The sequence below is a fragment of the Cornus florida genome, unplaced genomic scaffold (assembly GCF_030987335.1).
Source record: "Cornus florida cultivar Cherokee Brave unplaced genomic scaffold, ASM3098733v1 CherokeeBrave_3.0.0_Hap2_Chr05, whole genome shotgun sequence".
Taxonomy (NCBI): domain Eukaryota; kingdom Viridiplantae; phylum Streptophyta; class Magnoliopsida; order Cornales; family Cornaceae; genus Cornus; species Cornus florida.
Window position 1 is genome coordinate 71,961,219 of NW_026775575.1, and position 24,517 is coordinate 71,985,735.

Consider the following 24,517-nt stretch of genomic DNA (forward strand, 5'->3'; position numbering starts at 1 on the left):
GTCTTTTGCCTTTTTTCTTACCGAACACCGTGGGGCGTGTCAAGAGTGTCTGAGAGTTGGTTGGGGCATTTTATTGAGTTCAGGACACTTTGAAATCCAAGGTTCGTCATTTTACATTTATACAGTCTTTCGGGCCGGACGGTCCTGTGGGGACCGTTGCCAGAATTTTTGTGTACGGGGCTTATGGTTGGGTCCATTATATATTATGTATTTTACTTAATATGTTATATGAGGTTATGAATTATTAAATGTGTATACATGAAATTGTGATTGAATTAAATATTAAAAAGAAAAGAAAATTGTTTTGGTGGGGCCCACCCTATCCTCCCCCTTTTAAATGGTCAAGAGACCATTATTGGTCTCAATTCTCTCTCTCTATCTCATGCCCTCTCTCTTTCTCTCCTTCCAATTTTCTTCTCTTTTATTGCAATCTTCAAACCTTGATTTCTCTCAAACTGTTGAGAGATTTTTTATTCCATTTGCGGCAAATTGAAGAGCACGACGAGATCTACGGTTTGATCAGAGCCAACCTTTATTTGGCCACCAATTTGGGGATCACAATTCTAGGGTTTGGAGTGTAGAATTGGGACTTTTCATCAATTCGAGGTAGGGATCCCTAATCCATGACTTCTTAGGCCTTAGTGAGTCAATTCCTTCATGATTTGTGATTTAACATGTTACATTTATGTTAATTTCATTTTCCTAAAATGATTTATGTGTTATATATGAATTAGATGCTATGTGTGTTCGATGACTTAAGTGGGAAAACATGTTTGTGTGAAAATTTCATGCCTAGTATGTATAAATTATTGAAGTTGAAGTAGGGAAGCATGTTGAATTTGTGGAATGAAAAGTTCTTTCATTAACATATTATTGTAAAGCATGAGACATCCATGCATAGCATTGGGCAAGAGATTGGGAAAATTTTAGATTTAAATGAAAAGTAAATGGTTTTGGGAAAAAGTTTGGGGAAGGTTTGTGAAAACTCAGACGCTTTGGAGGCGCCTAGTGGTCCGTGGTGTTAATGTAATCTAGAGGGGAGTTGAGCTACCTAGGCCCAGACAATGCCATGGAGGTACCATGTGGTCGGGGAATTACTAGCCCACTCTCTCCTCGTGACGCCATAGAGGTGTTATGGGTCGGGTTACATTAACAGTTTTTGGAACAAATAAATGGATTGGTTTTGGGAAATTGGGGAGAGACACATCATAACATTATATTTCATTGCATGGCATGATTTAATTATGACTTGAAACATTGATTTCGTGCTTTGTTTAACCGGTATGGCATAATCCCGCTTCTATATCCTCTATTCATTGTTGGGATCGCTAGGTTTCAAGAGGTGTGTCTTAGGCGCCTCCTACTGAGCTTAGACTCACCCCGTTGTTATTTAACATTTTTTAGGACTCGAAAAAGAAATGGTGGAAGATCATCCACCACAGACTTAGCTTGGATTAGAGAACTGACCTTTTTGCTATCTTTTGTAACTAGATTCCATTATGTAAAACATTAACTACTAATGTATCATTTTGTGTCTCATGATGTAATTAAAATCTCTATTTTTGTATATGATCATTGGGGAATGTATGAATGACAGTATTGTGCTCATATTGTGACTATTAAATGTATAAAACTTCTTACTTGAAAGTATGGTGATAATTAGGGTGAGAAGATGGCATTAGTCATTGGTGTGAACACGGAATTGTAGAGAGTTTTAAGGCTTGTTCATAGCTAGCCTAGTTAATTTGATGTTTTAGCCGCAGGTAGTGAGCTCCCAAGGTTTGTCTGCCGGCTGACAAGAGCTACCAGCCGACTGACCCTCCTTCATCAGCCGGCCGAACCCCAAATTTCAGTCGGCTGATGAACTACTATAGCAATCCCGAGAGCATGTAACTTTGAGAATCGTTTCATTCGACTGATCATGTAGTTTTGATCGACCGACCATGTGGTTTCAGCCAGCCGACCAAGGGCCATCAGCCGACTGACTCTCTCTTTTTGACCAGTGTTTGACCCTCTTTCCTTGGGCTGTATTTTGTGAAGTGTCGTAAGCCATGTAACAATCTGACTATCACTCATGATCACTGGAACGACAATTTTACCCCTTGTGGATTTCGGGTTTAGGTAGGGACTTGGTCAATGATCCGGACCCATGGGTTCGGGTCATTACAAAATTGGTATCAGTGCGCTATGGTTCGAATACCATTAGGACGACGGGTAGAGGCCTACCTAGGATTGCATGGGAAAATGAGTTGCATAATTATCTATTTATGTGCAAGGTGTTAAATAGTTTAAGAAGCATGCCTACTTGCTTAATTGTTTACCTATTTATGTAATTACATGTTAATTATTAAAGTTAATATTTACCGTTAGCATGATCATGCTCATTATCGATTAAGTGTTATGGGAGTATGGAAAGTGTTTAAGTTTTATCATTTCCTGTCAAGTTCTTCATGTGAGGACTTCACTCTCGTGTGCATTCTAGTGTCACCGTTTTTGATCTATTCTCTGGTTTTATAGCATCATGCCACCACGAAGGGATCCCGGGGAAAGTTCTAGCTTTAATCCCATAGAAATGGATCAGGAGCAAGTTGATGAGGATATATTGTTTCGTGATTTGGTCCAACCAAAAGGGGGACAAGCGAGGGGGACCGTTGATCCACCTTTTCAGATAAATGAGGAGTAATTGAGGTTGGCCGTTTAGGCAGCTCTTTTTAATGCATTTCGACTGGTAGGTGCATCATCGTCACAGGTTGTGCCACCATTGGCACCACCACCGCCGCCACCACCACCTCTAAAGACAAATGAGTTAGATGATACTCTCTACCACATTGCTAAGTTTGTGAAATTGATGCCAACTCTGTTTGAAGGCGATCTAGATCCACTTGTTGCAACCAATTTCATGGATAGGGTGGAGAAGCATCTTAACGCCATGAATTTAGCAACGGATAAGTTGAAGATTATATTGGCAACTTATAACTTTGTTAGGGATATTGAGGTTTGGTGAAAGACCGTTTCTCACACCAACAATTTGGACACAATGACATATGATACATTCAAGAAGTTGTACTATGAAAAGTATTTTCTGGCACCCAAGTAGAGAGAGCTAAAGATAGATTTTGATAGGTTGGAGCAAGGAAATATGACAGTTACAGAATATGAGAATAAGTTTACATCACTTTAGAGGTTTGCACCGAGGATTGCTAATGATGAAGAAGGGACAACGGAGAAGTTTGTTAATGGCCTCGATCTTACCATCAGGCTAATTGTAGCTGCCTCAGAACCAATAGAGTATGCAGGGGTTGTGCAAAAAGCCTTGATGGTTGAGGCTGAAAGCAAGGACAGCAAGGCAATCAGGGAGTCCTACAAGCACAACAGAGGTATGAGCGCTTTCTCCGAGGGTCAATCAAGTAAAAAGCAGAAGCATTAGTAGTCAGGGTTCAGGGAACAGCAGTTAGCCAGGTTCGCACCCACAGCTTCAGTGTCTATGGGGTTTTCTAGACCGAATGTTACTTATTTCAGATACGGACAGCTGGGACACTAAAAGTCCCAGTGCACTCAGGCTCAGATAGCTCAGGTGATTTGTTTCAAGTGTGGGTAGGCAGGGCATCTTAAGTCTCAATGCACGTAGGTTCAAGCTACATCTGATGGATGTTTTGGGTATGGCCAGTAGGGCCATAGGGTGAGGGATTGTCCACAGCAGAACAGAGGCTCGGACCGAGGTAGGGGTTCGCAACAGAGGCAGACACAGTCCACCACAGTTCAGTCAAGGTTTCGACTACCACTCTACCTTAGCCATCGTAGCGAGTCATGACTGCTCAGAGTTCTTAACCAGGCAGAGGGGCTTCTTCGAGTGTTTTTACTCAGCAGTCTGGTTATCAGACGGGTGGTTCTCAGGGGCATAGGACTCAGGGCCGTGGTTTTGCACTCACTCTAGTCGAGCCATCATCTAGTCCTTCAGTTGTTAGGGGTATGTTCCTTGTGTCCCATTCTTGGGCTCGACTGTTGTTTAATTTTGGTGCTTATTGTTCATTTATTGCTTCATCATTCGCACAGCCATTAGGTTTGGAGGTCAGTCAGTTAGATAGACCGCTTTGTGTTGACATACCTATTCGGGGTTCAGTCACTCTTGGTAGAGTTTGTAGGAGTTGTTCTATCACCATTGCCGGACGGATTCTTGAGTTCGATCTCATCCTTCTCGAAATGATAGGGTTTGACATCATTCTTGGGATGGACTGGTTATCTTCCTTTAGGGTTGTTATTGATTGTTTTAGGGGTAGAGTGTCAGTGTATACCCCGGATGGGGATTGCTTCTATTTTGTGGGGGATCGGTGTGATTCTTCCATCTCCTCTTTCTATAGTGTTAGAGGATGGGATCGGCAGACATTCTTTTTGGCTAGTCTTTTCACTAATGACGATGTTAAGTTTGGTAGGGTTGATTATCCAGCGGTTGTATTCGATTTTCTAGATGTGTTTCCGGAGGATTTGACTAAACTACCTCCATATCGAGAGGTGGAATTTGCTATTGATTTAATGCCTAGTACCATGCCAATTTCTATGGTACCGTATCGCATGGCCCCGATTGAATTGGAAGAATTAAAGAAGCAGCTTGACGATTTAAGGGTGAAAGGTTTTATCCGACCAAGTGTGTCACCGTAGGGTGCACCGGTTTTGTTTGCAAAGAAGAAGGATGGTTCTTTGAGGCTGTGTATTGACTACCGGAAATTGAATCATGTTACTATCAGGAACAAGTATCCTTTGTCAAGGATAAATGATCTGTTTGATCAGTTGAAGGGAGTCAGTTATTTTTTTAAGATTGACTTGAGGTTTGGCTATTATCAGTTGCCGGTGAGGGATGAGGATATCCCAAAGACAGCGTTCCGTACACGGTATAGACACTACGAATTCCTTGTTGTGCCATTTGGCTTGACTAATGCACCAGTGACATTCATAGACTTAATGAACCGTGTTTTCCATGATTACTTAGACTAGTTTGTGGTAGTTTTCGTGGATGACATACTTGTGTATTCACGGACTCGGAGGAGCATGAGGTCCATTTGAGCATAGTGTTGCTGATTTTGCGAGAATACCACTTGTACGCCAAATATGAGAAGTGTGAATTTTGGCTACAAGAGGTGAAGTTTTTAGGGCATGTTGTCTCGGAAGGTGGAGTATCGGTTGATCCTTCAAAGATAGAAGCAATTCTGAACTAGGAGCAACCTAAGAATGTTTTTGAGATCAGGAGTTTCCTTGGCCTAACGGGATATTATCACTGATTTGTGATGGATTTTTCCCGTTTGGTAGCTCCTATGACCAGATTGACCAGAAAGGGAATCAAGTTCGTGTGGAATGAAGCCTGTGAGTCTTCCTTTCAGGAGTTGAAAACAAAGTTGACTGGGCTCCAGTGTTGGTGATACCCGAGCGTGGCTTGGGCTATGTAATTTATTGTGATGCATCACGCAATGGTTTGGGTTGTGTGCTAATGCAAGATGGTAGAGTAGTGGCTTATGGGTCTCATCAGTTAAAGACTCACGAGCACAACTATCCTACTCATGATTTGGAGTTAGCGGTAGTCGTGTTTACTTGGAGTGTTGGAAACACTACTTATACAGTGAGAGATTCGAAATGTTCTCAGATCACAAGAGTCTTAAGTATCTTTTCTCTAGAAAGGACTTGAACAACAGACAGAGGCGATGGGTTGAGTTCTTGGAAGATTAGAATTTTGAGTTGAAGTATTATCCGGGCAAGGCTAACGTTGTAGCTGATACCTTAAGCCGTAAATCTCGTGGGACTTTGGCCAGTTTAGCTATTCGGAAATGGAAAATGCTTGAAGATCTAGCAAAGATGGGATTGCAGTGTTATGAAGATGATGTTTGCAGTGAGTTAGCATCCCTGTTTAGTCTTGTAGCTCAACCCACTCTTATCGGATGAGTAATTGAGTCACAGAGACAGGATCCGAATTTAGATGCCATTTATACTTTAATCTCTAATGGCGAGAGAGTGAAGGATTGGACCTTACATGCAGATGGAGGTCTACGGTTCAAGGGTTTGTTAGTTGTTTCCACAGTTTGCCGCGAGGATGTTTTAAGGGAGTTTCACACTTCCTGTTTTGTAGTTTATCCAGGTGGTATGTATCACAATTTGAGGAGACAGTATTGGTGGAATGGGATGAAGAAGGATGTTGTGCAGTTTGTGGCCAAATGCCTTACCTATCAATAGGTGACGGCCGAGCATCAAAAACCAGTTGGTTTATTGCAGCCATTGCCGATAGCGCAATGGAAATGGGAGGAGATTGCAATAGATTTTGTGACAGGTCTTCCTAGGTCATAGAGGGGAAATGAGGCCATATGAATCATTATTGATAGATTGACCAAGACGGCTCACTTTTTGCCTATTAAGGCAACGGATGACGCGGAGGCACTTAGTGTGCTATATGTGAAGGAAATTGTGCGATTGCACGGTGTTCCAGTGGCAATTGTTTTAGATTAGGATGCCAAGTTCATTTCGAAGTTCTAGGAAGGACTTTAAGCAGCGTTTGGTTCGTCATTGTACCTTAATACGGCATTCCATCCATAGACAGATGGCCAGTCAGAGCGTACCATTTAGATTTTGGAAGATATGCTACGGGCATGTGTTCTTGACTTGGGAGGTAGTTGGGAGGATCACCTTCCACTCATTGAGTTTGCCTACAACAACAGTTATCAGGCAAGCATTGAGATGGCTCCATTTGAAGCGTTGTTTGGTAGACCTTATAGGTTTCCAGTTTGTTGGACTGAGGTAGGCAAGACACTTGCCTTAGGACCCGACATTGTACTCGAGACTACTGAAAAGATTAAGCTGATCTGGCAGAGATTGCTCACAGCTCAAAGTCGACAAAAGAGCTATGCGGATAGGCGGAGATGACTGCTATCCTTTAAGGTGGGAGATCACATTTTTCTACGGGTTTCTCTACAGAAAGGATTGATGAGGTTCGAGAAGAGTGGCAAGTTATCGCCACGGTACATTGGACCTTTTGATATTTTGGATCACGTAGGGGAGGTGGCCTACAGGCTTGCTTTACCACCACAGCTGGACAGGGTTCACAATGTTTTTCATGTATCGATGTTGCAGAAGTATGATCCAGATCCATCTCATATTCTCGATTAGATTAATGTAGATATTGATAAGGATGTTTCCTATGAGGAAGGGCCAGTTCAGATCCTTGACACTTGGCAGAAAGTGTTAAGGGACAAAACGATACCATTGGTGAAGGTTTATTAGAAGCATCACGAAGTTGAGGAGGCTACTTGGGAGCTCGAGCACAAGGTTCGCTCCAAGTATCCGACGTTGTTTTCTTCCCCAGGTATGGGCTGATTTTAGGGACGAAATCCTTTTAAGTTGAGGAAATTGTGATGTTTCCATTTTTCTTTTTTCAGGAATTTTGTCTTTGCAAGGGCATTTTTTTTTTTTTTGCCCTTTTTCGTACCGGACACCGTGGGGTGTGCCAAGAGTGTCTGAGAGTTGGTTAGGGCACTTCATTGAGTTCAGGACTCTTTGAAATGTAAGGTTCTTTATTTTACATTTTTACTGTTTTTCGGGCCAGACGGTCCCGTGTGGGACTGTTGCCGGAATTGTCGTGTATGGGGGTTATGGTTGGGTCCAATGCATCTTATTTATTTTATTTAATATTTTATATGAGGTTATGGATTATTAAATGTGTATACATGAAATTGTGGTTGAATTTAATGTAAAAAAGAAAAGAAAAATGTTTTGGTGGGGCCCACCCTATCCTCCCCCTTTTAAATGGTCAAGGGACCATTATTGATCTCAATTCTTTCTCTATCTCACGCCCCCTCTCTTTCTCTTCTTCCAATTTTCTTTTCTCTTTTATTACAATCTTCAAGCCTTGATTTCTCTCAAACCGTTGTGAGATTTTTGATGCCGTTTGCGGCAAATTGAAGAGCACGACGAGATCTACGGTTTGATCGGAGCCAACCTTCATTTGGCCACCAATTTAGGGATCACAAGTCTAGGGTTTGGAGTGTAGAATTGGGGTTTTTCATCAATTTGAGGTCGGGGTCCCTAATCCATGACTTCTTAGGCCTTAGTGAGTCTATTCCTTCATGATTTGTGATTTAACATGTTACATTTGTGTTAATTTCATTTTCTTAAAATGATTTATGTGTTATATATAAATTAGATGCTATGTGTGTTAGATGACTTAAGTGGGAAAACATGTTTGTGTGAAAATTTCATGCCTAGTATGTATAAATTGTTGAAGTTGAAGTAGGGAAGCATGTTGAATTTGTGGAATGAAAATTTCTTTCATTGACATATTATTGTAAAGCATGAGACATCCATGCATAGCATTGGGCATGGAATTGGGAAAATTTTTGATTTAAATGAAAAGCAAAAGGTTTTGGGAAAAAGTTTGTGAAAACCCGGACACCTAAGAGGCACGTAATGGTTTGTGGTGTTAATGTAATCTAGAGGGGAGTTGAGCTACCTAGACCCACACGACACCATAGAGGTACCATGTGGTCAGGGATTGCAAGCCCACTCTCTCCTCGTGACGCCATAGAGGTGCTTTGGGTCGGGTTACATTAACGGTTTTTGGAACGATGAAATGGATTGGTTTTGGGAAATTGGGGAGAGACACATCATAACATTATATTTCATTACACAGCATGATTTAATTAGGACTTGATACATTGATTTCATGCTTTGTTTAACCAATATGGCATGACCCCGCTTCTATATCCTCTATTCATTGTTGGGATCACTGGTTTTCAAGAGGTGTGTCTTAGGCAACTCTTACTGAGCTTAGGCTCACTCCATTGTTATTTAACATTTTTCAGGACTCGGAAAAGAAGTAGTGGAAGATCATCCACCACAGACTTAGCTTGGATTAAAGAACTGACCTTTTTAATATCTTTTGTAACTAGATTCCATCATGTAAAATTAACTACCAATGTATCATTTTGTGTCTCATGATGTAATTAAATCATTAGGGAATGTATGAATGACAGTACTGTGCTCATATTGTGACTATTAAATGTATGAAACTTCTTACTTGAAAGTATGGTGATAATTAGGGTGAGAAGATGGCATTAGTCATTGGCGTGAACACAGAATTGCAGAGAGTTTTAAGGCTTGTTCATAGCTAGCCCAGTTAATTCGATGTTTTAACCGCAGGTAGTGAGCTCCCAAGGTTTGGGCCGGCTGACAAGGGCTACCAGCCGACTGACCCTCCTTCATTAGCTGGCCGAACCCCAAATTTCAGTCGGCTGATGAACTACTGTAACAGTCCCGAGAGCATGTAACTTTGAGAATCATTTCATCCGACCGACCATGTAGTTTTGATTAACTGACCATGTGGTTTCAGCCAGCCGACCAAAGGCCATCAGCCGACTGACTCTCTCTTTTTGACCAGTGTTTGACCCTCTTTCCTTGGGCTGTAATTTGTGAAGTGTCGTAAGCCATGTAACAATCTGAATATCACTCATGATCATTGGAACGATAATTTTACCCCTTGTGGATTTCGGGTTCAGGTAGGGACCTGGTCAATGATACTGTAATGTCTGTAAGTTATAAAGAAAAAGAGAAAAGAAAACAAAAAAAATGTGGGACCCACAGCTTTTGTAAAGTTGTCATAAGACCACGTTTTTTTTTTTTTTTTTTCATTTTTTCTTGTTCTCTGTTTTCTTCTCTCCTACAGCCTCTCTGTTCCTCTTTATTTTCTTTTTTCTTTTTTCTTTTACAACTTCAAATCTTGATTGCTCTCTCAATCCTTGGTAGATTTGAGAGCTGTTTGAGGCAAAACGACGAGCACGACGAGCTCTACGTGTTAGTACCAGAAATTCCAGCTTTTGGTCCTCTTTGGGAGATCGAATTTAAGAACCCATTTCTAGGGATTTTGCTCATTTGAGGTAGGGGCATCTTAATCCACTCCTTTCTTGTTCTATTGTGAATTACACCTCCTTGTTGTGTCAAACATGTTTAATTGGGAGTTAATTGTATCTATGATTGTATGAATGATGTCTAGAGAATTTTCAAGAGCTTGACTATGACTTGTTTCATATGTAAAATATGTTTAGATGTTACTTTATCATGCCCACTATGTGTTAACATGCTGAAAATGACAAATGAGAACATGTTTATTTAAATTATGCCATACTTCCCATTGTCATAGTATTGAGATTACATGTACATCCATGCACATGTCATTAGGATGCATGATATGAGAGAATTTGTATTGAAATGAAAATGGGGAAAATTTTGGGAGAAGAGTTTTATCAAATAGTTTTGATAAACCCGGTCGCTGCGGGGTTACCAACGGGCCAGAGGTTAATATATCCTAAATGGGACTAGGGAGTCGCCCTAGCGTGGTTGAGCTATTCGGGCCCCTCGATGACGCTGCGGGGTTACCAAAGGTCTAGGGACGATAGCCAATCCTCCTCTCGTGTCGCGGCAGGGTTACCAAAGGGCGGGCTGTATTAACATTTAAAAGTGATGGTTTTGTGAATGAAAATGGGGAGTGACATTAGCATGCATTGCATTTCATTGCACTGCATGGTTTATAATTAGAATTGACGTGCATATTGTTTTAATTCCCTATATTGCATGATCCCTATTTCCCATTGGTTTATGCTTTGTTTGGATTCACAATGACACAAGAATTGTGTCTTAAGTGTCACCTATTGAGCTTTATGCTCACCCTACTATTTATATTATTTTTTTCAGGTCTTGGAAATGAACCGGTGGACGACAATCCACCTCAAGCTTGAAAGTTGTTAGAAGGTTGTTTGCTATTTTGTATTTTGACCGTTTTATGTATATTCATAGTTGTGGGGATGTAACTAAGTTAGTATTCATGGCTTTGTAACTTAAGAACAAACTTATCTTTTGTTTGATGTAAATGAAACTAATGGAATTATGGTATATGTTTCCATACAATTGTATCATGTAACGTTGTAAGACAGGGGCTTTAAATCTTAACCATGTATTTTGGGACTGTAATTATGTTAATTTAGATTAATTGGTGTGTGAATATTCCACCATGAGAGGAACTATGTTGAGGTATAATGAACGGATGAATGGGATGCTGGATGATTTTATGTGTTTTGTGTATTGGGACAGGTTGTTGAAAGCCCATTTTTAGGGGAGGTTCTACCGAATTTTTTAAAATTTTGGCATCAGTTAGGTTCGTTATAGATCCGGACCCATGGGTTCGAGTCGTTACACACAAAGTCAGGGATTGTCAACAATTGATTTTTGGTAGAACGATAGGGTGTGAGACTGGGTCAAAGTTCAGTATACTTTGCTTCAAACATAGTGAATTGTTTATCTCAGGACTGGAGAGTCCAACGAAGTTTTTCTTATTACAATTGGTTTATTCTACCAATTGGGGTTTCCTTAATAAAATATTGGTGTCATCTCTCAAACTCTATTTACTTTATTTACACTTTATTTTTGCTTTGTGGTTTGGTTTTAATTTTATTTCGGAAAAATTAAAATAAGTAAAAATTGGATAAAAGAGCAAGTTAAATCTGTTTACCATCACTCTATATTATCTATCTATATTATATTCCACAACCATTCCACTGCGCACACTCAACATGAATGATAGAACAACAAGCTTAAGACAAGTAATATATGTTAGTCTTCGTACCGTATTATACCTATTGTTGTACTATGTGGTTGGCTTGACTATGATGTCAAACCTAGGACACAATTCCAAAGCTTTTTCTTGTACTCATTTTCTCTGATTACCATACTATATAAATCCACATTTGGTTTAGAAGAATCACTACAGTATTACCAAAAAAAAGAAGAAGTCACTAGAGGACTATGGAGAAACTTGTTTCAAATTGGTATAGTACTGTTCAATCCTTGCCTGAATCGTATGTGCTTCCACCAGACCAAAGACCCGGGAAACTCATTGTTCCTCTATGCAAGACCATTCCTGTGATTGATCTCGGAAAGGCAGTGGGGCATGATCAAAGCAATATAGTTCAACAGATTTTGGATGCCAGCCAGGAGTTCGGATTCTTTCAGGTTTATACATTTGTTTCCTTCTTAATTTTGGCCACATCCAATCTTACTGAATGATTTTTTTTTTATAAAAATAATCAACTATACTAAACTTTCTGCTAGTATCTTGGATTTTCTGAGATGACATACCATATACCGCAATGTAAAACAGGTGATCAACCATGGAGTTTCAGAAAATCTAATGGAAGATACAAGGAGTTTATTCAAGGACTTCTTCAATATGCCAGATGAGGACAAGGCAATTTTTTACTCTGAGGACTCCAGTAAGGGTTGCAGGCTTTACACGAGCAGTTTTAACGACGCCAAGATAAAGGTTCAATATTGGAGAGATAACTTGAGACACCCTTGTCATCCTTTGGAGGAATGCATGCAATTGTGGCCTCAAAAGCCAACTAGATATCGGTATAATCCAAAACCTGTACAACTCAAATGAACAGAACACCATTTAAGCCAGAACTCGTATGATCACATAAATTTGATTGCCTAGTAAATCGTATAATAGAAAAACTAAATAATATTATGTTTCCTTTGCAGAGAGGTGGTTGGGAAATATTCAGTGGAAGTAAGGGAGTTGTCATTGAGGATTTTGCGGCTGATTTGTGAAGGATTAGGACTTCAACCGGGGTACTTTGGGGACGAACTGACCAAATTTCAGTTACTGACAGTTAATCACTACCCACCATGCCCTGACCCAAGCTTAACTCTAGGGTTACCTAAACATTGTGATCCTAACCTCATAACCATTCTACTTCAAGGAGATGTATATGGGCTTCAAGTCTTCAAGGATGTCCAATGGATTGGTATTGAACCTCTACCCAATGCATTTGTGGTTAACATAGGTCACCAATTACAGGTATTTTTTTTCTTTTGGTACATTTTGCTAGTATTGTTAAGTTGTAAGATGGCTCAATATGGTTTTCAGACAGAGGAATTTGATAACCTTGTTATTAAGACAGGACACAAAATATGCATGCATTTCTTGCAACAAGATGCATTCAATAGCTATTCTCAATTACGTCTGCGATCTCAACCGTTGGTAAAAGTCGCATTACTTCTCAATTATTCTGATTACAGGAAGGATATTGTATTTTTAGTGGGTGAAAGAAGTCCTAAAATACATTCATAATCAGTCTGAAATTAAATTTTACTAATTTATCCCATGGTGCTCAATGGTTCCTAAATTATTTCTACTTTGATGACAGGAGTTTCCAAACTGACAAGATATTTGACTCAATTAAAAATCAAAAAAGGGATTTAATATATACCACACTGTCGTTGTTTTCAATACATACCTTTGCAATCGTTGTGAAGCTTAGAGCTAATTCAAATAATTTTATTTATTCTTATTTGGTGTAGATTATTAGTAATGGGAAGCTTAAAAGTGCTGAACATCGAGCAGTGACTAATTCAAAAGAAGCTCGGACTACCATTGTCACCTTGATCAATCCTTCTTTTGACAGTGTCATAGAATCAGCAGAAGACTTGGTCAGTGAATGCAATCCCCCACTCTATAGAGCCTTCCAGTATAGAGAGTTTTTGCAGACCTATTCAGCCTCCGGTGGTGACACAAAAACTGCATTGGAGCCTTATAAGCTCCATGTTTAAAGAAATGGTGTGCAGAAGAAAAATGCTAGCGTGTGATATGTCAACCACATGTTCATTTTACCAGGCCATTTGCAATATGATGTTCTTTTATTTTTTTTTCCTGCAATGTGATGTATTTGAATAAGTAAAATGTCACTGTTTTGTACTAAGGGCTTATAGTAAGCTCATTCTACATGTTTTGGAATTTCATCAAGAGTGCTTCAGCCAAGCCAGTCAGTGTGGATTCTAATAGAAAGTTTGTATGATTTTCTATTTGGATATAACACAGCAATTTTCTTCTTTTCTGTGATTTTCAATTTATTGTCTTCTACGGTTCTATATGAATATTGCAGGGTTTAGGTCCTCTCTTGCTAGTGTAACTCAAAACCATTAAGTGGACATAGTATATTTAAATAGTGTAACTCATATTTTTCAGGTCAATATTGTTTGTCCACCAAATGAATAAACAAATAAGTGGAATTTGTTCTTTCAGTGATGCACATGATCAACAATTAGATTAACTATTGTGATTATGTTCCTAATTTATTATAAGTGGTTTGAAAATGCAATCTAACAACACTGATTAAAATTTTAATTACCTTGTCCTGCTATGAACCTTGATAAATTCACTTGTTTGTTTATCACCTTGAATTGTCAGACAGAATGGTCATTTTATATCCGTGGCTGCCAGATGATTGATTTATTCATTTTGTTTATACAAACTACACAGTCAAGTTCACATTTTTTGTTTATTTTATTTTCTGTCTTAGTTCACAAGAAAGGTTAAAGTGCAAGCTTTGCAAAATATACATATTAAATTTTTATTCTACATAATATAATATTGTTGGAGATGTTCTTGGCTGATGTGAGGGAATATCTTATATGCAATTCTAGGAACCATCAGCCATTGTTACCCACATTTTTTTCTTGTTCACTGAAACCAAAGTTCTTCTTAGAAGATTTAAACGTTGACTCTTGCAAAGTATACATACATATTAATCAAATTGATGCCCACTCGGCTTAAAGGTAATAAAAAGGAGGAAAAAAAAAAAAGGATATTCTTGAGCGTATGACTTGTAATATATTCTGAGTCTTTATTTTGTTAATAGCTAATTCAACCATTAGATTTTCTGTTATTGGCCATTTTCTCACAATTGTCAGCAAGAGTGTATCATATTCATATTCTTTTATAATAAAATCTTATTATCCGGTGTTAGATTCGCCTTGCATTACGCATACAGGATTGAGGGAAGGTGGGACTTGATACAATCCTGGAAATACCAATTGTTAGTAACACATCATCGTCATCATAATCATTATATATAAATATATATTATATGGTAGGGACAAGAACATCACTACATAAATATTTTTAAGATGGAATTATTGTTTTCATCCTCGTCTTCATCATTACTATATTTTTTTTTTGGTAATCATATAAGAACATTATGATTTTAATATTCATAGGATAGAGCAACAAGGTTGTTTGCTTGAAGAACCTCTGACTTTAAAGTTGGAATCCAACCAGAAACTGCTGGTGTACCAATTCTGTGGGTAATAGTACTGTACTAGTATATTTGAAGTTGGAAGCCCTGTATTTCAAGTTGCAGAACTTGGTAATAAAATACAAAATTAAGCTTTGAAAATACAATTTTTTAAGATTAAAAACATATATAAAAAAATGTTGTAGTTGACTAAACATAAGGGGCAAGGTTGCGTGCAGGTAATTCTAAGGACTCATAGTTGTTGACATGTTCTTTAGTGCCCATATGCCCATATTTGGCTGAGAAGACTTGCATTGAGACAATGGAGAAGCTTGCTTCAAGCTGGTTTGATGTTCAATCTGTGCCAGAGAGCTACATATTCCCACCAGAAAGAAGACCTGGCAAGCATATATTTCCTCTCTGCAAAACCATTCCAATCATTGACCTTGGAAAACTAGAGGGTACGGATCGAAGTAATATAAGCCAGCAGATTTTGGAAGCCAGCCAAAAATTTGGATTCTTCCAGGTATAAAATGTTTATCTTTTGCCTTAGATCAGTTCAACTGCTGAGAACTTAATGAAGTACTAACATTCCAATGTTGTGAGCAGGTGATCAACCATGGAGTCTCGGAAAATTTGTTACTTGATGCAATGAAAATCTTCAAGGAGTTCTTTAACATGGCTGCTGAGGACAAGGCAAATGGCCCCAACAAAGGCGGCTGGGTTTACACGAACAGCATCAGCTATGCAAAAGAAGGTGTTCATTTGTGGAGGGAAAATTTGAAAATCCCTTGTCATCCATTGGAGGAATGCATGCAATTTTGGCCGGAAAAGCCAACTAGATACATGTAAGATCTTCAAACTTGTATGTCCACCTATATTTATTCTTTTGATCCTGCAGTCTCTACCATCATAAGCCAGTTTTATCTAATCAGAACTACCAGAACTAAATGATGAATTGGGCAAAAAAAATAAATAAATATTTCAGGGAGGTTGTTGGGACATATGTGCTAGAAGTAAGGAAGTTGAGCTTGAGGATCTTGGAGCTTATTTCTGAAGGATTGGGACTCGAATCAGGGTACTTCAAAGAATCAAGCGAAATTCAACTGTTGTCGGCTAATCACTATCCACCGTGCCCTGATCCAAGTCTAACATTGGGTATACTGAGACACTTTGACCCTAGCCTCATTACCATTCTCTATCAAGGGGATGTGTGTGGGCTTCAAGTGTTCAAAGATGAGCAATGGATTGGTATTGAGGCTCTTCCCAATGCGTTTGCTGTCAACATAGGCAACCAGTTACAGGTATATCTCCAACCCTTAGTGCTAAAACTAGTTACAAACCAATAAATTTACCTTTTTGCAGCTCATTCTTTTTTATTTCTCGCAATGTGCTATGAAAACATTTTTATGTGCAGATAATCAGTAATGGGAAGCTAAAGAGCGCTGAACATCGTGTAGTTACAAACTCAAGTGAAGCTAGGACAAGCATTGCCACTTTCATCAATCCTACTTCCAACTGCATTGTAGAACCTGCGAAAAGTTTGGTTAACGCAATGAATCCCCCACTCTACGAGGCCTTTATGTACAAGAAATTTGTCAATTCTTCCAAAGCCTTTGGTGATGATACTGATGCAATTCAAAATATTTTAAGCTCTGTGATTCAATGCATGAAAGGAACATAGTATCGCGGTTGTTCTGAAACATAGTTTGCTATAGTATTGTGCTTGATCTGAAACATAGTTTGTTATAGTGTGGCGGTTGATCTGAAACATATAGTTTGGTATAAGAGCTTGTGTGAAATCCATTGTCATGAGGCATTTATTGTGATGAAAAAAAATATAGTAATTCTTTGTCTTGCCATCAATATCTATCATTTGAATTGCATGTTTATACAAATGTTACAAGTTTAAGAAAGTAGTTGCAGTTGTTACTTGTAGTAGTGGTAGTTGAATTGGTTGAGGGTAGAGGATTTGATAAGTGGAAAATCCAGGAGAGGGAGTAAAATTGAGGAAATTTAGAGATTCTTCTTTTCTATTCCTTTGGTTTGATAAGAAAAGAAAGGGGAGGAAAGGAAATTAGGAGGCAATGGAAATTAGTTCCAACTTTGCTCAAAAGTTGATGGAAAAAGAAAGAAAATAGCATACGTACCGAAATGGATCCTTTCCATTAGTTTTTCTCTCCAAGCATCTTTAAATTTCATAATGTTCATATCCGTTGAATGATGGCTTGGAGATGCTTGGAGAAAAATTAAGCTAACTAATGAAAATGATCCAAATCCCATATGTAATTTGTATTGCAGTTTGTGAACCTATGAACTATAAATTTTTCTTCCGCACTACAGAAGTACAAAGAATTACCTTATTGAAAGGAAATATTTTCTAGATAATTTTTAGATCAGATAAAACCAAAATTAAATGATCTTTTTTGTGATTGCATATAAATCACAAAAGTTTAAAGAACTAGATATGACCAAATAATATTTAATTTTATTAAACATTGATCAAAAGAAAAAAAGAACCTAGTTTGACAATGACTAGTCATCATTATTGGCTATTTCAAAATGATTGTCCCCCATGAGGGCGATAGGATTGGAGTCACTATGAACCTAGAACCTTCTTCCGATTAACATATTCAATGCATTCAAAGTGTCACAATCTTATGTCTTCGTGTTGTTCATTTTAACACAATTAACATAGTTTTACTATAATAAAAATAAGAATCCCAACCTCTTGTTGTCCATCCTAAGTTTTTACGCCATAACATCACTTTATGACTTCATTACAAAAGCTTTGATCGTCAATGACATTTTTGGAGATCACTTATTCGGAGTATATATTATTTAAATTGTGAGATCTTCCTTTTTCAAAGATAATCTGTAATATTTATGGTGTTAAAAAAAAAGAAAAAATAAATAAAAGAAGAAGAGATATTTTAAAGTATTGGACCCTACCACTACCATATTAGTGGTCTAACGACCACAATTGGTCTCTCATCCCTCTCTCACCCATAAGCTTCTCTCTCACTCTCTTATTCTTCCTTCAATTTTTCTTTTTCTTTTTGTTGTTAAACTTCAAGCTTTGATTCCTTTCTCAATACTTGGGATTTTTGGAAACCGTTTGCGGCAATTCAAAGAGCACGGCCAGATCTTCACATCCATATAAGTAATTTCAGTTTTAGGGCACTCTAGGAATTCCGATTTTGAGACTCATTTGGAGGTTTTTGGCTTAATTTGAGGTAGGGGTCTCTAATTCATATTTTTCTTGTTCCCTTACGAATTATTCCTTAATATTTGTTGCAAAGCATGTTTAATTTTGAATTAATTGCCTTAAGAATGATGTAAATGTTGTACATGAAGTCTATAATCATATGTGTTAATTGAGTTGTATAAAAAATATGCCTATGTTTTAATTTCCATGCCTAAGTGCTTTTTTTTCTTCTTCTTCTTCTTTTCTTTTTTTTTTTTTTTTTTTTTCCTAGAGATGGATATGTGGAAGCATGTTAAATTATGTGATAGAAATATTTAATTTGAGGTGATTGCTTTAGAAATGATATTAATATTGTAGATGAAAAATATGATTATGGGTAGTAATTAAATTGTATGAAAAGTATGCCTAAATATTAATTTCCATGCCGTGGTGTTTATTATTTTGTTAGAAATTTTCTATGTGGAAACATGTTAAATTGTGTAGTAGAAATTCATTTATTTTCATAGCAAGTCAAAGTATGTGACATGCATTCATAACATTGGGCATGGAAAAAGGGCAAAATGATTTGAAGTGAATGAAAAAGGGATTTTTGGGACAAAGTTTTGATTAATATGATTTTTATAAAAACCCGGTCGCTGCGGAGTCACCAAAGGGCCATGGTGTTAATATAACCTAGAGGGAACTAGGGAAACACTCTAGCGTGGTTTAGCTATCTGGGACCCAAATGACACCGCGGGGGTACCAAGGGTCAGGGATAGTAACCAATCCTTCTCTTGTGTCGCTGCGGAGTCACCAAAGGACGAGTTATATTAATAGTTTGAAAAGCGATGAATTTGAGTTTTGAAAATAGGGAGCGACATACATGACATTGCATATCATGGCATGACATTGTTTATTTGAAATTGGAATTTATGTTGTATTCTTTTCCTGCATAGCATGACCCCTATCCTCTATCCCTATTCATTATTTGGATTCACGAGGCCACAAGAGGTGTGTCTTAGGCACCACTTACTAAACATTTTGCTTACCCCATTACATTTAACATTTTTTCAGGACTCGGGAAGGAAGTAGGAGACACAGACCCTTCACAAACTTAAGGAGGACTAGGATTATATTTTTTGCTATCTTTTGTATATTTGCTAAACTTTTGTAAAGTCTCAAAACCATAGTGAAGTGTATACATTTTGCAAGCCATGGTCATGTTTTGTAAACTATAACTCTTGTCGGTATTTTGAGGGGAAGTGAGACTACGTAAATATTTTGTATTGAATGGAATGATGATGATGATGGGCCGTCTTGAGGAGATTGTTGATATGGTTGTTTTGGGAATGTATTATATATATATTTTTTACAGGTTGAATAAGTTTTGAAGGGGCAAGAAAGGCCATTGCATTTTTTATTTTATTTTTATTTAAGCAGGTTGTTGTAGGCCCCTTTTTAACAGATGTCATGTTGAATTTTTTTGATAATTGGTATTCAGTTTAGGGTCGTGACAAATTTGGTATCAGAGCAATGAATCAAATAACATTAGGACGACGGGTAAAGGCCTCCTTGGGATTGCATGGGGAAGTTGAATTGCATGATTATGTGCTACGTGTTAAAGTGTTTAAATGTTTTAGAAGCATGCCTACTTGTTTACTTGCTTACATGTTTATTTGCTTACGTGATCATATGCTTATTTGTTTACAGTTTTGAGGGCATACCTAATTGCTAAATGCTTACGTGTTTAAATGCTAAAATTTGTGTTACATGGTTATGTACGAGGAATAGTTAGATGATCTTACTGTGTAAATGAAATGTGAAAGAAAAGAAAAGTGTGTTGATTGTGTGAGGAATATGATGACGAGAAGTGGTAAGCATGGTTTGTGCAGTTCGAATTTAAATGCTAATGTAACAAGTAATGAGTATGGTATATGCCAACGTGTTTCGTATAGTATTATGGGTTCCATTCATTTTGTATATGCATATAGCTTTATTCTTATGTGGTTATGCGGTTAAGCATTGGGATAGTTGCTAGTACGGTGGGGTACTTGTCACAGCATTGAGGGTTGTGTAAGTTTTTACTTGAGTAGGCGAGGAACTTGGTCACTCCAAGGTTGTTTGGGTGCCGGTTCTTGTCGAACTAATGGCATGGGCTTCTAGCTCATGGATTCAGCTATTTGGCATGTAGTCATCCTGAACTTCTTAGTTGCATTTTGTGTGGTGCGTAGAGCACGACTTTAGAATGGATTCATATTTCATGGTAAGGTGCCCTTATTGTGTGTGAGTTTTATGTATTGGTGTATGGTTCTGGTGACCGTGGAGGTTAAGTGTACGAGTGAGGGTTTCGGTATGACTTTAAGAGGTCGGTGTTTGTAACTTATGTTTTGGTTTGGTGTGGAGGTTCTCTTCAAACCAGTCGTGGTAGGTGTGACGAGGGTTGATTGAGTCACAAATGTAGTCTATGGATTGTAAAGGTGTATCTCAAGCATATTGGAACGGCTTAAAGAAGTGTGTTGTTTTGATTGTCATAGGAACTTGTTGGATTCTGTAGGTCTATGGTGATTTAGGACCGGTTATCCGATGTAGATCATTTTATTGTCTTAAAGGAATCTGTTTTGGAGACTGGTTTGTCAAGGAGTGATTCTCATTTAGGATAGTTATAGGAGTGTGTTATGGGTGATCGACTCTCGGTGAGTTGGTTGTATGGCTCAGTCGATGAGCGTGGTTTTGGGTTGGCAAGGCTGTCTAAAGGGTCTCGAGGTGAGGTATAATGGTCAGTTTTAGATGTATAGTGCAGGGTTGCACGATAAAGCAGGTAGTATAGGGTCCTTGGAGTGCTTGGTTGTTTATGGATGAAGTGATAATTGGTGAGTATTGTGTTACCAAATGAATTATGTTCTAGAATTTAAAAGCTTTGGATTTAGGTTGTATTTCATATTGCATTTGGCGTATTAGGAGGTAGTGCTTGTTATTTGAGGGTTCGAGGAGATAGACTAATGGTTGGAGTGATTGGGATGAGGTTGATCTTGTAAGTTAGTTGGTAGCCCCATTTGATTTTTATCAGGGCCAATGATGTTTTAAGGAACGGGAATGAGGAAAAGTAACGATGTTGAACTTAGGGATGAAGTTTCCTTGTTTGGATACGTAGATCGATTAGAAAGAGTGGTTTGATGTTATTGGTTAAGCATTAATGATTGATGTCATCGTTGATGGTATTGAGGTGACAATTGGGTGTTGAGTATTTTGGGTTTTATGCTCATTTTTGTTTTAAGGATTTATCAGTATTGAGGTTCTTTTCTAGTAGTATGCAGTGATCATTATGGGGAGTATCGAGAGTAATGGTTATTTTCTTGCTATGATGGTGTTACCTTAAGCATGATGGGAGAAGGATTGCTTGGTAGTGACTTGATGGTCCGGTGGGATGATAGGTTTGAGCTATCGATTTGGATGAGTGACAATGAAGGTGTTATGGTGCGATGTTTAGTGATGAAGAGTGGAACAATTTGAGGTATAGTCCAAATGTGGTTTAGGATTGTAAGTGTTATTATATGTTGTCAGGTAAGTGATGAGATTGTGCACTAATTGAGGAAATTTTGGTTAGCCTAATCTTTAAAACCAGAGAGCGAGGTCTTTCCAGGTAGGCATCTTTTTCTTTTGAAGAGTCAGTGGGTTGTTGTGACCGAGGTCACGGATCTTGTGTGCAGGGTGATAGAGGCAGTGTCGCCTGGGTAGGTAGAAATGACATGGATGGTAAAGTATCATTTTATGGCGTAGAGGTTGTCGATTGGGAGTGACTGATTCTAGGCAGAATGGGACACGCTGTCTGAAAGGTTGTGATTTTTTTTAGTGTTGGTATGTTGTGAGCATTGGTGCTCTTATCTGATAGTTGTGTTGTGAGTTCTATCTTAGTACTCAACGAAGGGGTGGTGTGGACCTGATTGGTTTGGGTTAGCACGGGTGTTGCAGAGTGCCGTATGCGAGGTTTTATGTTGATAGTGTGTGACGATCCGTTAGTGGCAAGGTCGCCTAGAATTGAGGTCGTAGTCCCGTATGTGTTTCCAATTGGTTCTCCTCCTAGTGAGTAGGAAGTTCATTTCATCTCAGGTGAGATTGGGTATCTATGGTTGGACGACTGGTGAGTAGTGTGTGATAGGGTGTCTGGTTCATTCAGGTGCAAGTTATTAGTCTTTTATGAAAGCGGGGTCCGTTACCCTTTCCGTTTGTTCTGGTCTTGTGTCTTTTCCTCCATCTGGAAGTTTTGTACACCCGCGGATTGACGGACCAATATGTGGGTTGTTATGCTGTTGGCGTTCATTGGTAAAGGTTTGGTTGTATGGGTTGACTCACTCCCACGAAGGGATGTGTAGTCTTTGGTTTTTGTAATGCCTGTTTTGAGAGTGGTTTTGACAACACGAGATACCGAATAGGAATTGTGTTTCCGGTGTCTGGTACAACTGGTGATGGCTAGGGATGTGCCGTGAATTGTAAATTTAAGGATGGTTAGGTAATATGATATGAATCATGTCTCGGGTGTTTCTATAGATGTTTGATTTGACTATTATCTTAAGGACAAATGTTAGTATTGTTTGGGTGTTATGCAGCTAGAAAGTGATTATGGGGTTTCATTGAAGAATAATAGGAATGGTTGACTATGGTTTTAAGGTTTCAGGCATGAGACGATCGTATTGAGTGTTCTGAAGAGGTAAGAATTGAATCGAATGATGATATAAAGTCGTTTACCTGGTATGGGTGTTATGAGGAGATTAGAGATCTTTTTTGCTAGTTGATGTTTGTGACGTTTGGTGCTGTATTGTTTCCAGCTTGTTAGTGGTTGTGTGATTAATGTGCGATTGGGATTTTTAGAGCTGGTATGTAACTGTATAGTTGTTGAGGTTTTGTAAAGCAATTGATTGTTTAGAGAGTGGATTTCGTGGTTGCTTTGAGAACGATGTGGGGTTGTGTTTGAGGTTTAGACCTGATGACAGGAACGACATCTGTGTTGAGATTGGATCGATGATAAGAATAGCCTGGCCAACCATTTCTCCTGAGTCAGTCTATCTTTAGCACGATGTCAGGTTAAAGGTCAATGATTGTTCTGACTTGTTAGTGACTATGAGAGCATAGTTTTACGCGTTGTGTCGGTGTGGCAGTGTGGATTTGGATGATTTGTCTCGGGTGACGAGGTGTGTTATGGAGGATCAAGTGTCCGATAAAGGGGTTGTGATACAACCATTGACTATTGAAGATTGTGTTTTGAGGATTTGTGACCTAGGTATAGGATAATACGTTTTATTATTTTGGTGACTCATGATTATGTAATCGTTAGGAAATTCATTGTTTAATCATCTTGAGGTTGTTGAGTGTAATGATTACCGAATGTTGCCGTTGGTGGTCGCTTGTATTGATATGTGATGGTATAGTTAAGTATTGGATAGTGAGTGTTTGGTCTGACAAGGATGTATAGGATAGAGTTAAACTTGATTGAGAGATGAACGAGGTTTTTTGTCTAAAGTCTAGTGTTTCCATTGAGGATGAATTGGGTTTGGATGTTGTCTTATTCGGTGGTCTGATGACTGTTCTTTTCTTGGGCTTTGGAGCCTTATGTGACTGTGTAGAGTAAACTGATGTTCCATTTTGAGTTAGGCGTGAGGTCTAATTAATCTTGTGTTATGACGAAGGGAGAGATGGGTGACCACATTGGGTTTTGGTGGCAGCGGTGTGCGATTTCCTGGTGACATCCGGTGTCAAGGGCAATAATGTTGGCGAGTTCATGGCTTTGGGGTTTTATGAGGTATTCTCGGAAAAAGGTATGTGGCTATGGGCCTTTTTCATAAGAAGGGTAGATTTCGAGGACAAGATCATTTTAAGGAGGATAGATTGTAAGATTTGTGGTGTAAAAGGAAAGAGAGAAAAAAAAAAAAGAAAAAAAAAAGAAAGAAAGAGATATTTTAAAGTAGTGGACCCCACCACTACCATAATAATGGTCTAGAGACCACAATTGGTCTCTCATCTTTCTCTCACCCATAAGCTTCTCTCACACTCTCTTGTTCTTCAATTTTTCTTTTTCTTTTTGTTGTGAACTTTAAGCTTTGATTCCTCTCTCAATACTTGGAATTTTTGGAAGTTGTTTGCGGCAATTCGAAGAGCACGGCGAGATCTTCACATCCATATAAGCAATTTTGGTTTTAGTGCACTCTAAGAATTCCGGTTTTGAGACCCATTTGGGGGT

At 38.5% G+C, this 24,517-nt stretch overlaps 2 protein-coding genes and 1 long non-coding RNA gene across 3 annotated transcripts; all 3 read left to right on the forward strand.

The window, feature by feature from the left end:
- Positions 1-11,826: 11,826 nt before the first annotated feature.
- On the forward strand, positions 11,827-13,635 carry LOC132309458 (hyoscyamine 6-dioxygenase-like). The gene is made up of 4 exons (XM_059807764.1): positions 11,827-12,033; positions 12,182-12,432; positions 12,565-12,883; positions 13,387-13,635. The coding sequence occupies exons 1-4, from the start codon at positions 11,827-11,829 to the stop codon at positions 13,633-13,635; spliced, it is 1,026 nt and encodes a 341-aa protein (XP_059663747.1).
- A 1,711-nt stretch (positions 13,636-15,346) lies between these two features.
- LOC132310212 (hyoscyamine 6-dioxygenase-like) lies at positions 15,347-16,958 on the forward strand. Its single transcript, XM_059808415.1, has 4 exons — positions 15,347-15,624; positions 15,708-15,946; positions 16,087-16,402; positions 16,516-16,958. Exons 1-4 carry the CDS (start codon positions 15,421-15,423, stop codon positions 16,780-16,782), a joined length of 1,026 nt encoding a protein of 341 aa, XP_059664398.1. The 5' UTR covers positions 15,347-15,420; the 3' UTR covers positions 16,783-16,958.
- Positions 16,959-17,791: 833 nt separating this feature from the next.
- Positions 17,792-24,257, forward strand: LOC132306809 (uncharacterized). Its single transcript, XR_009482105.1, has 2 exons — positions 17,792-18,334; positions 19,360-24,257. It is a non-coding gene; the product is annotated as an uncharacterized LOC132306809 (long non-coding RNA).
- The last annotated feature ends 260 nt before the right edge of the window (positions 24,258-24,517 follow it).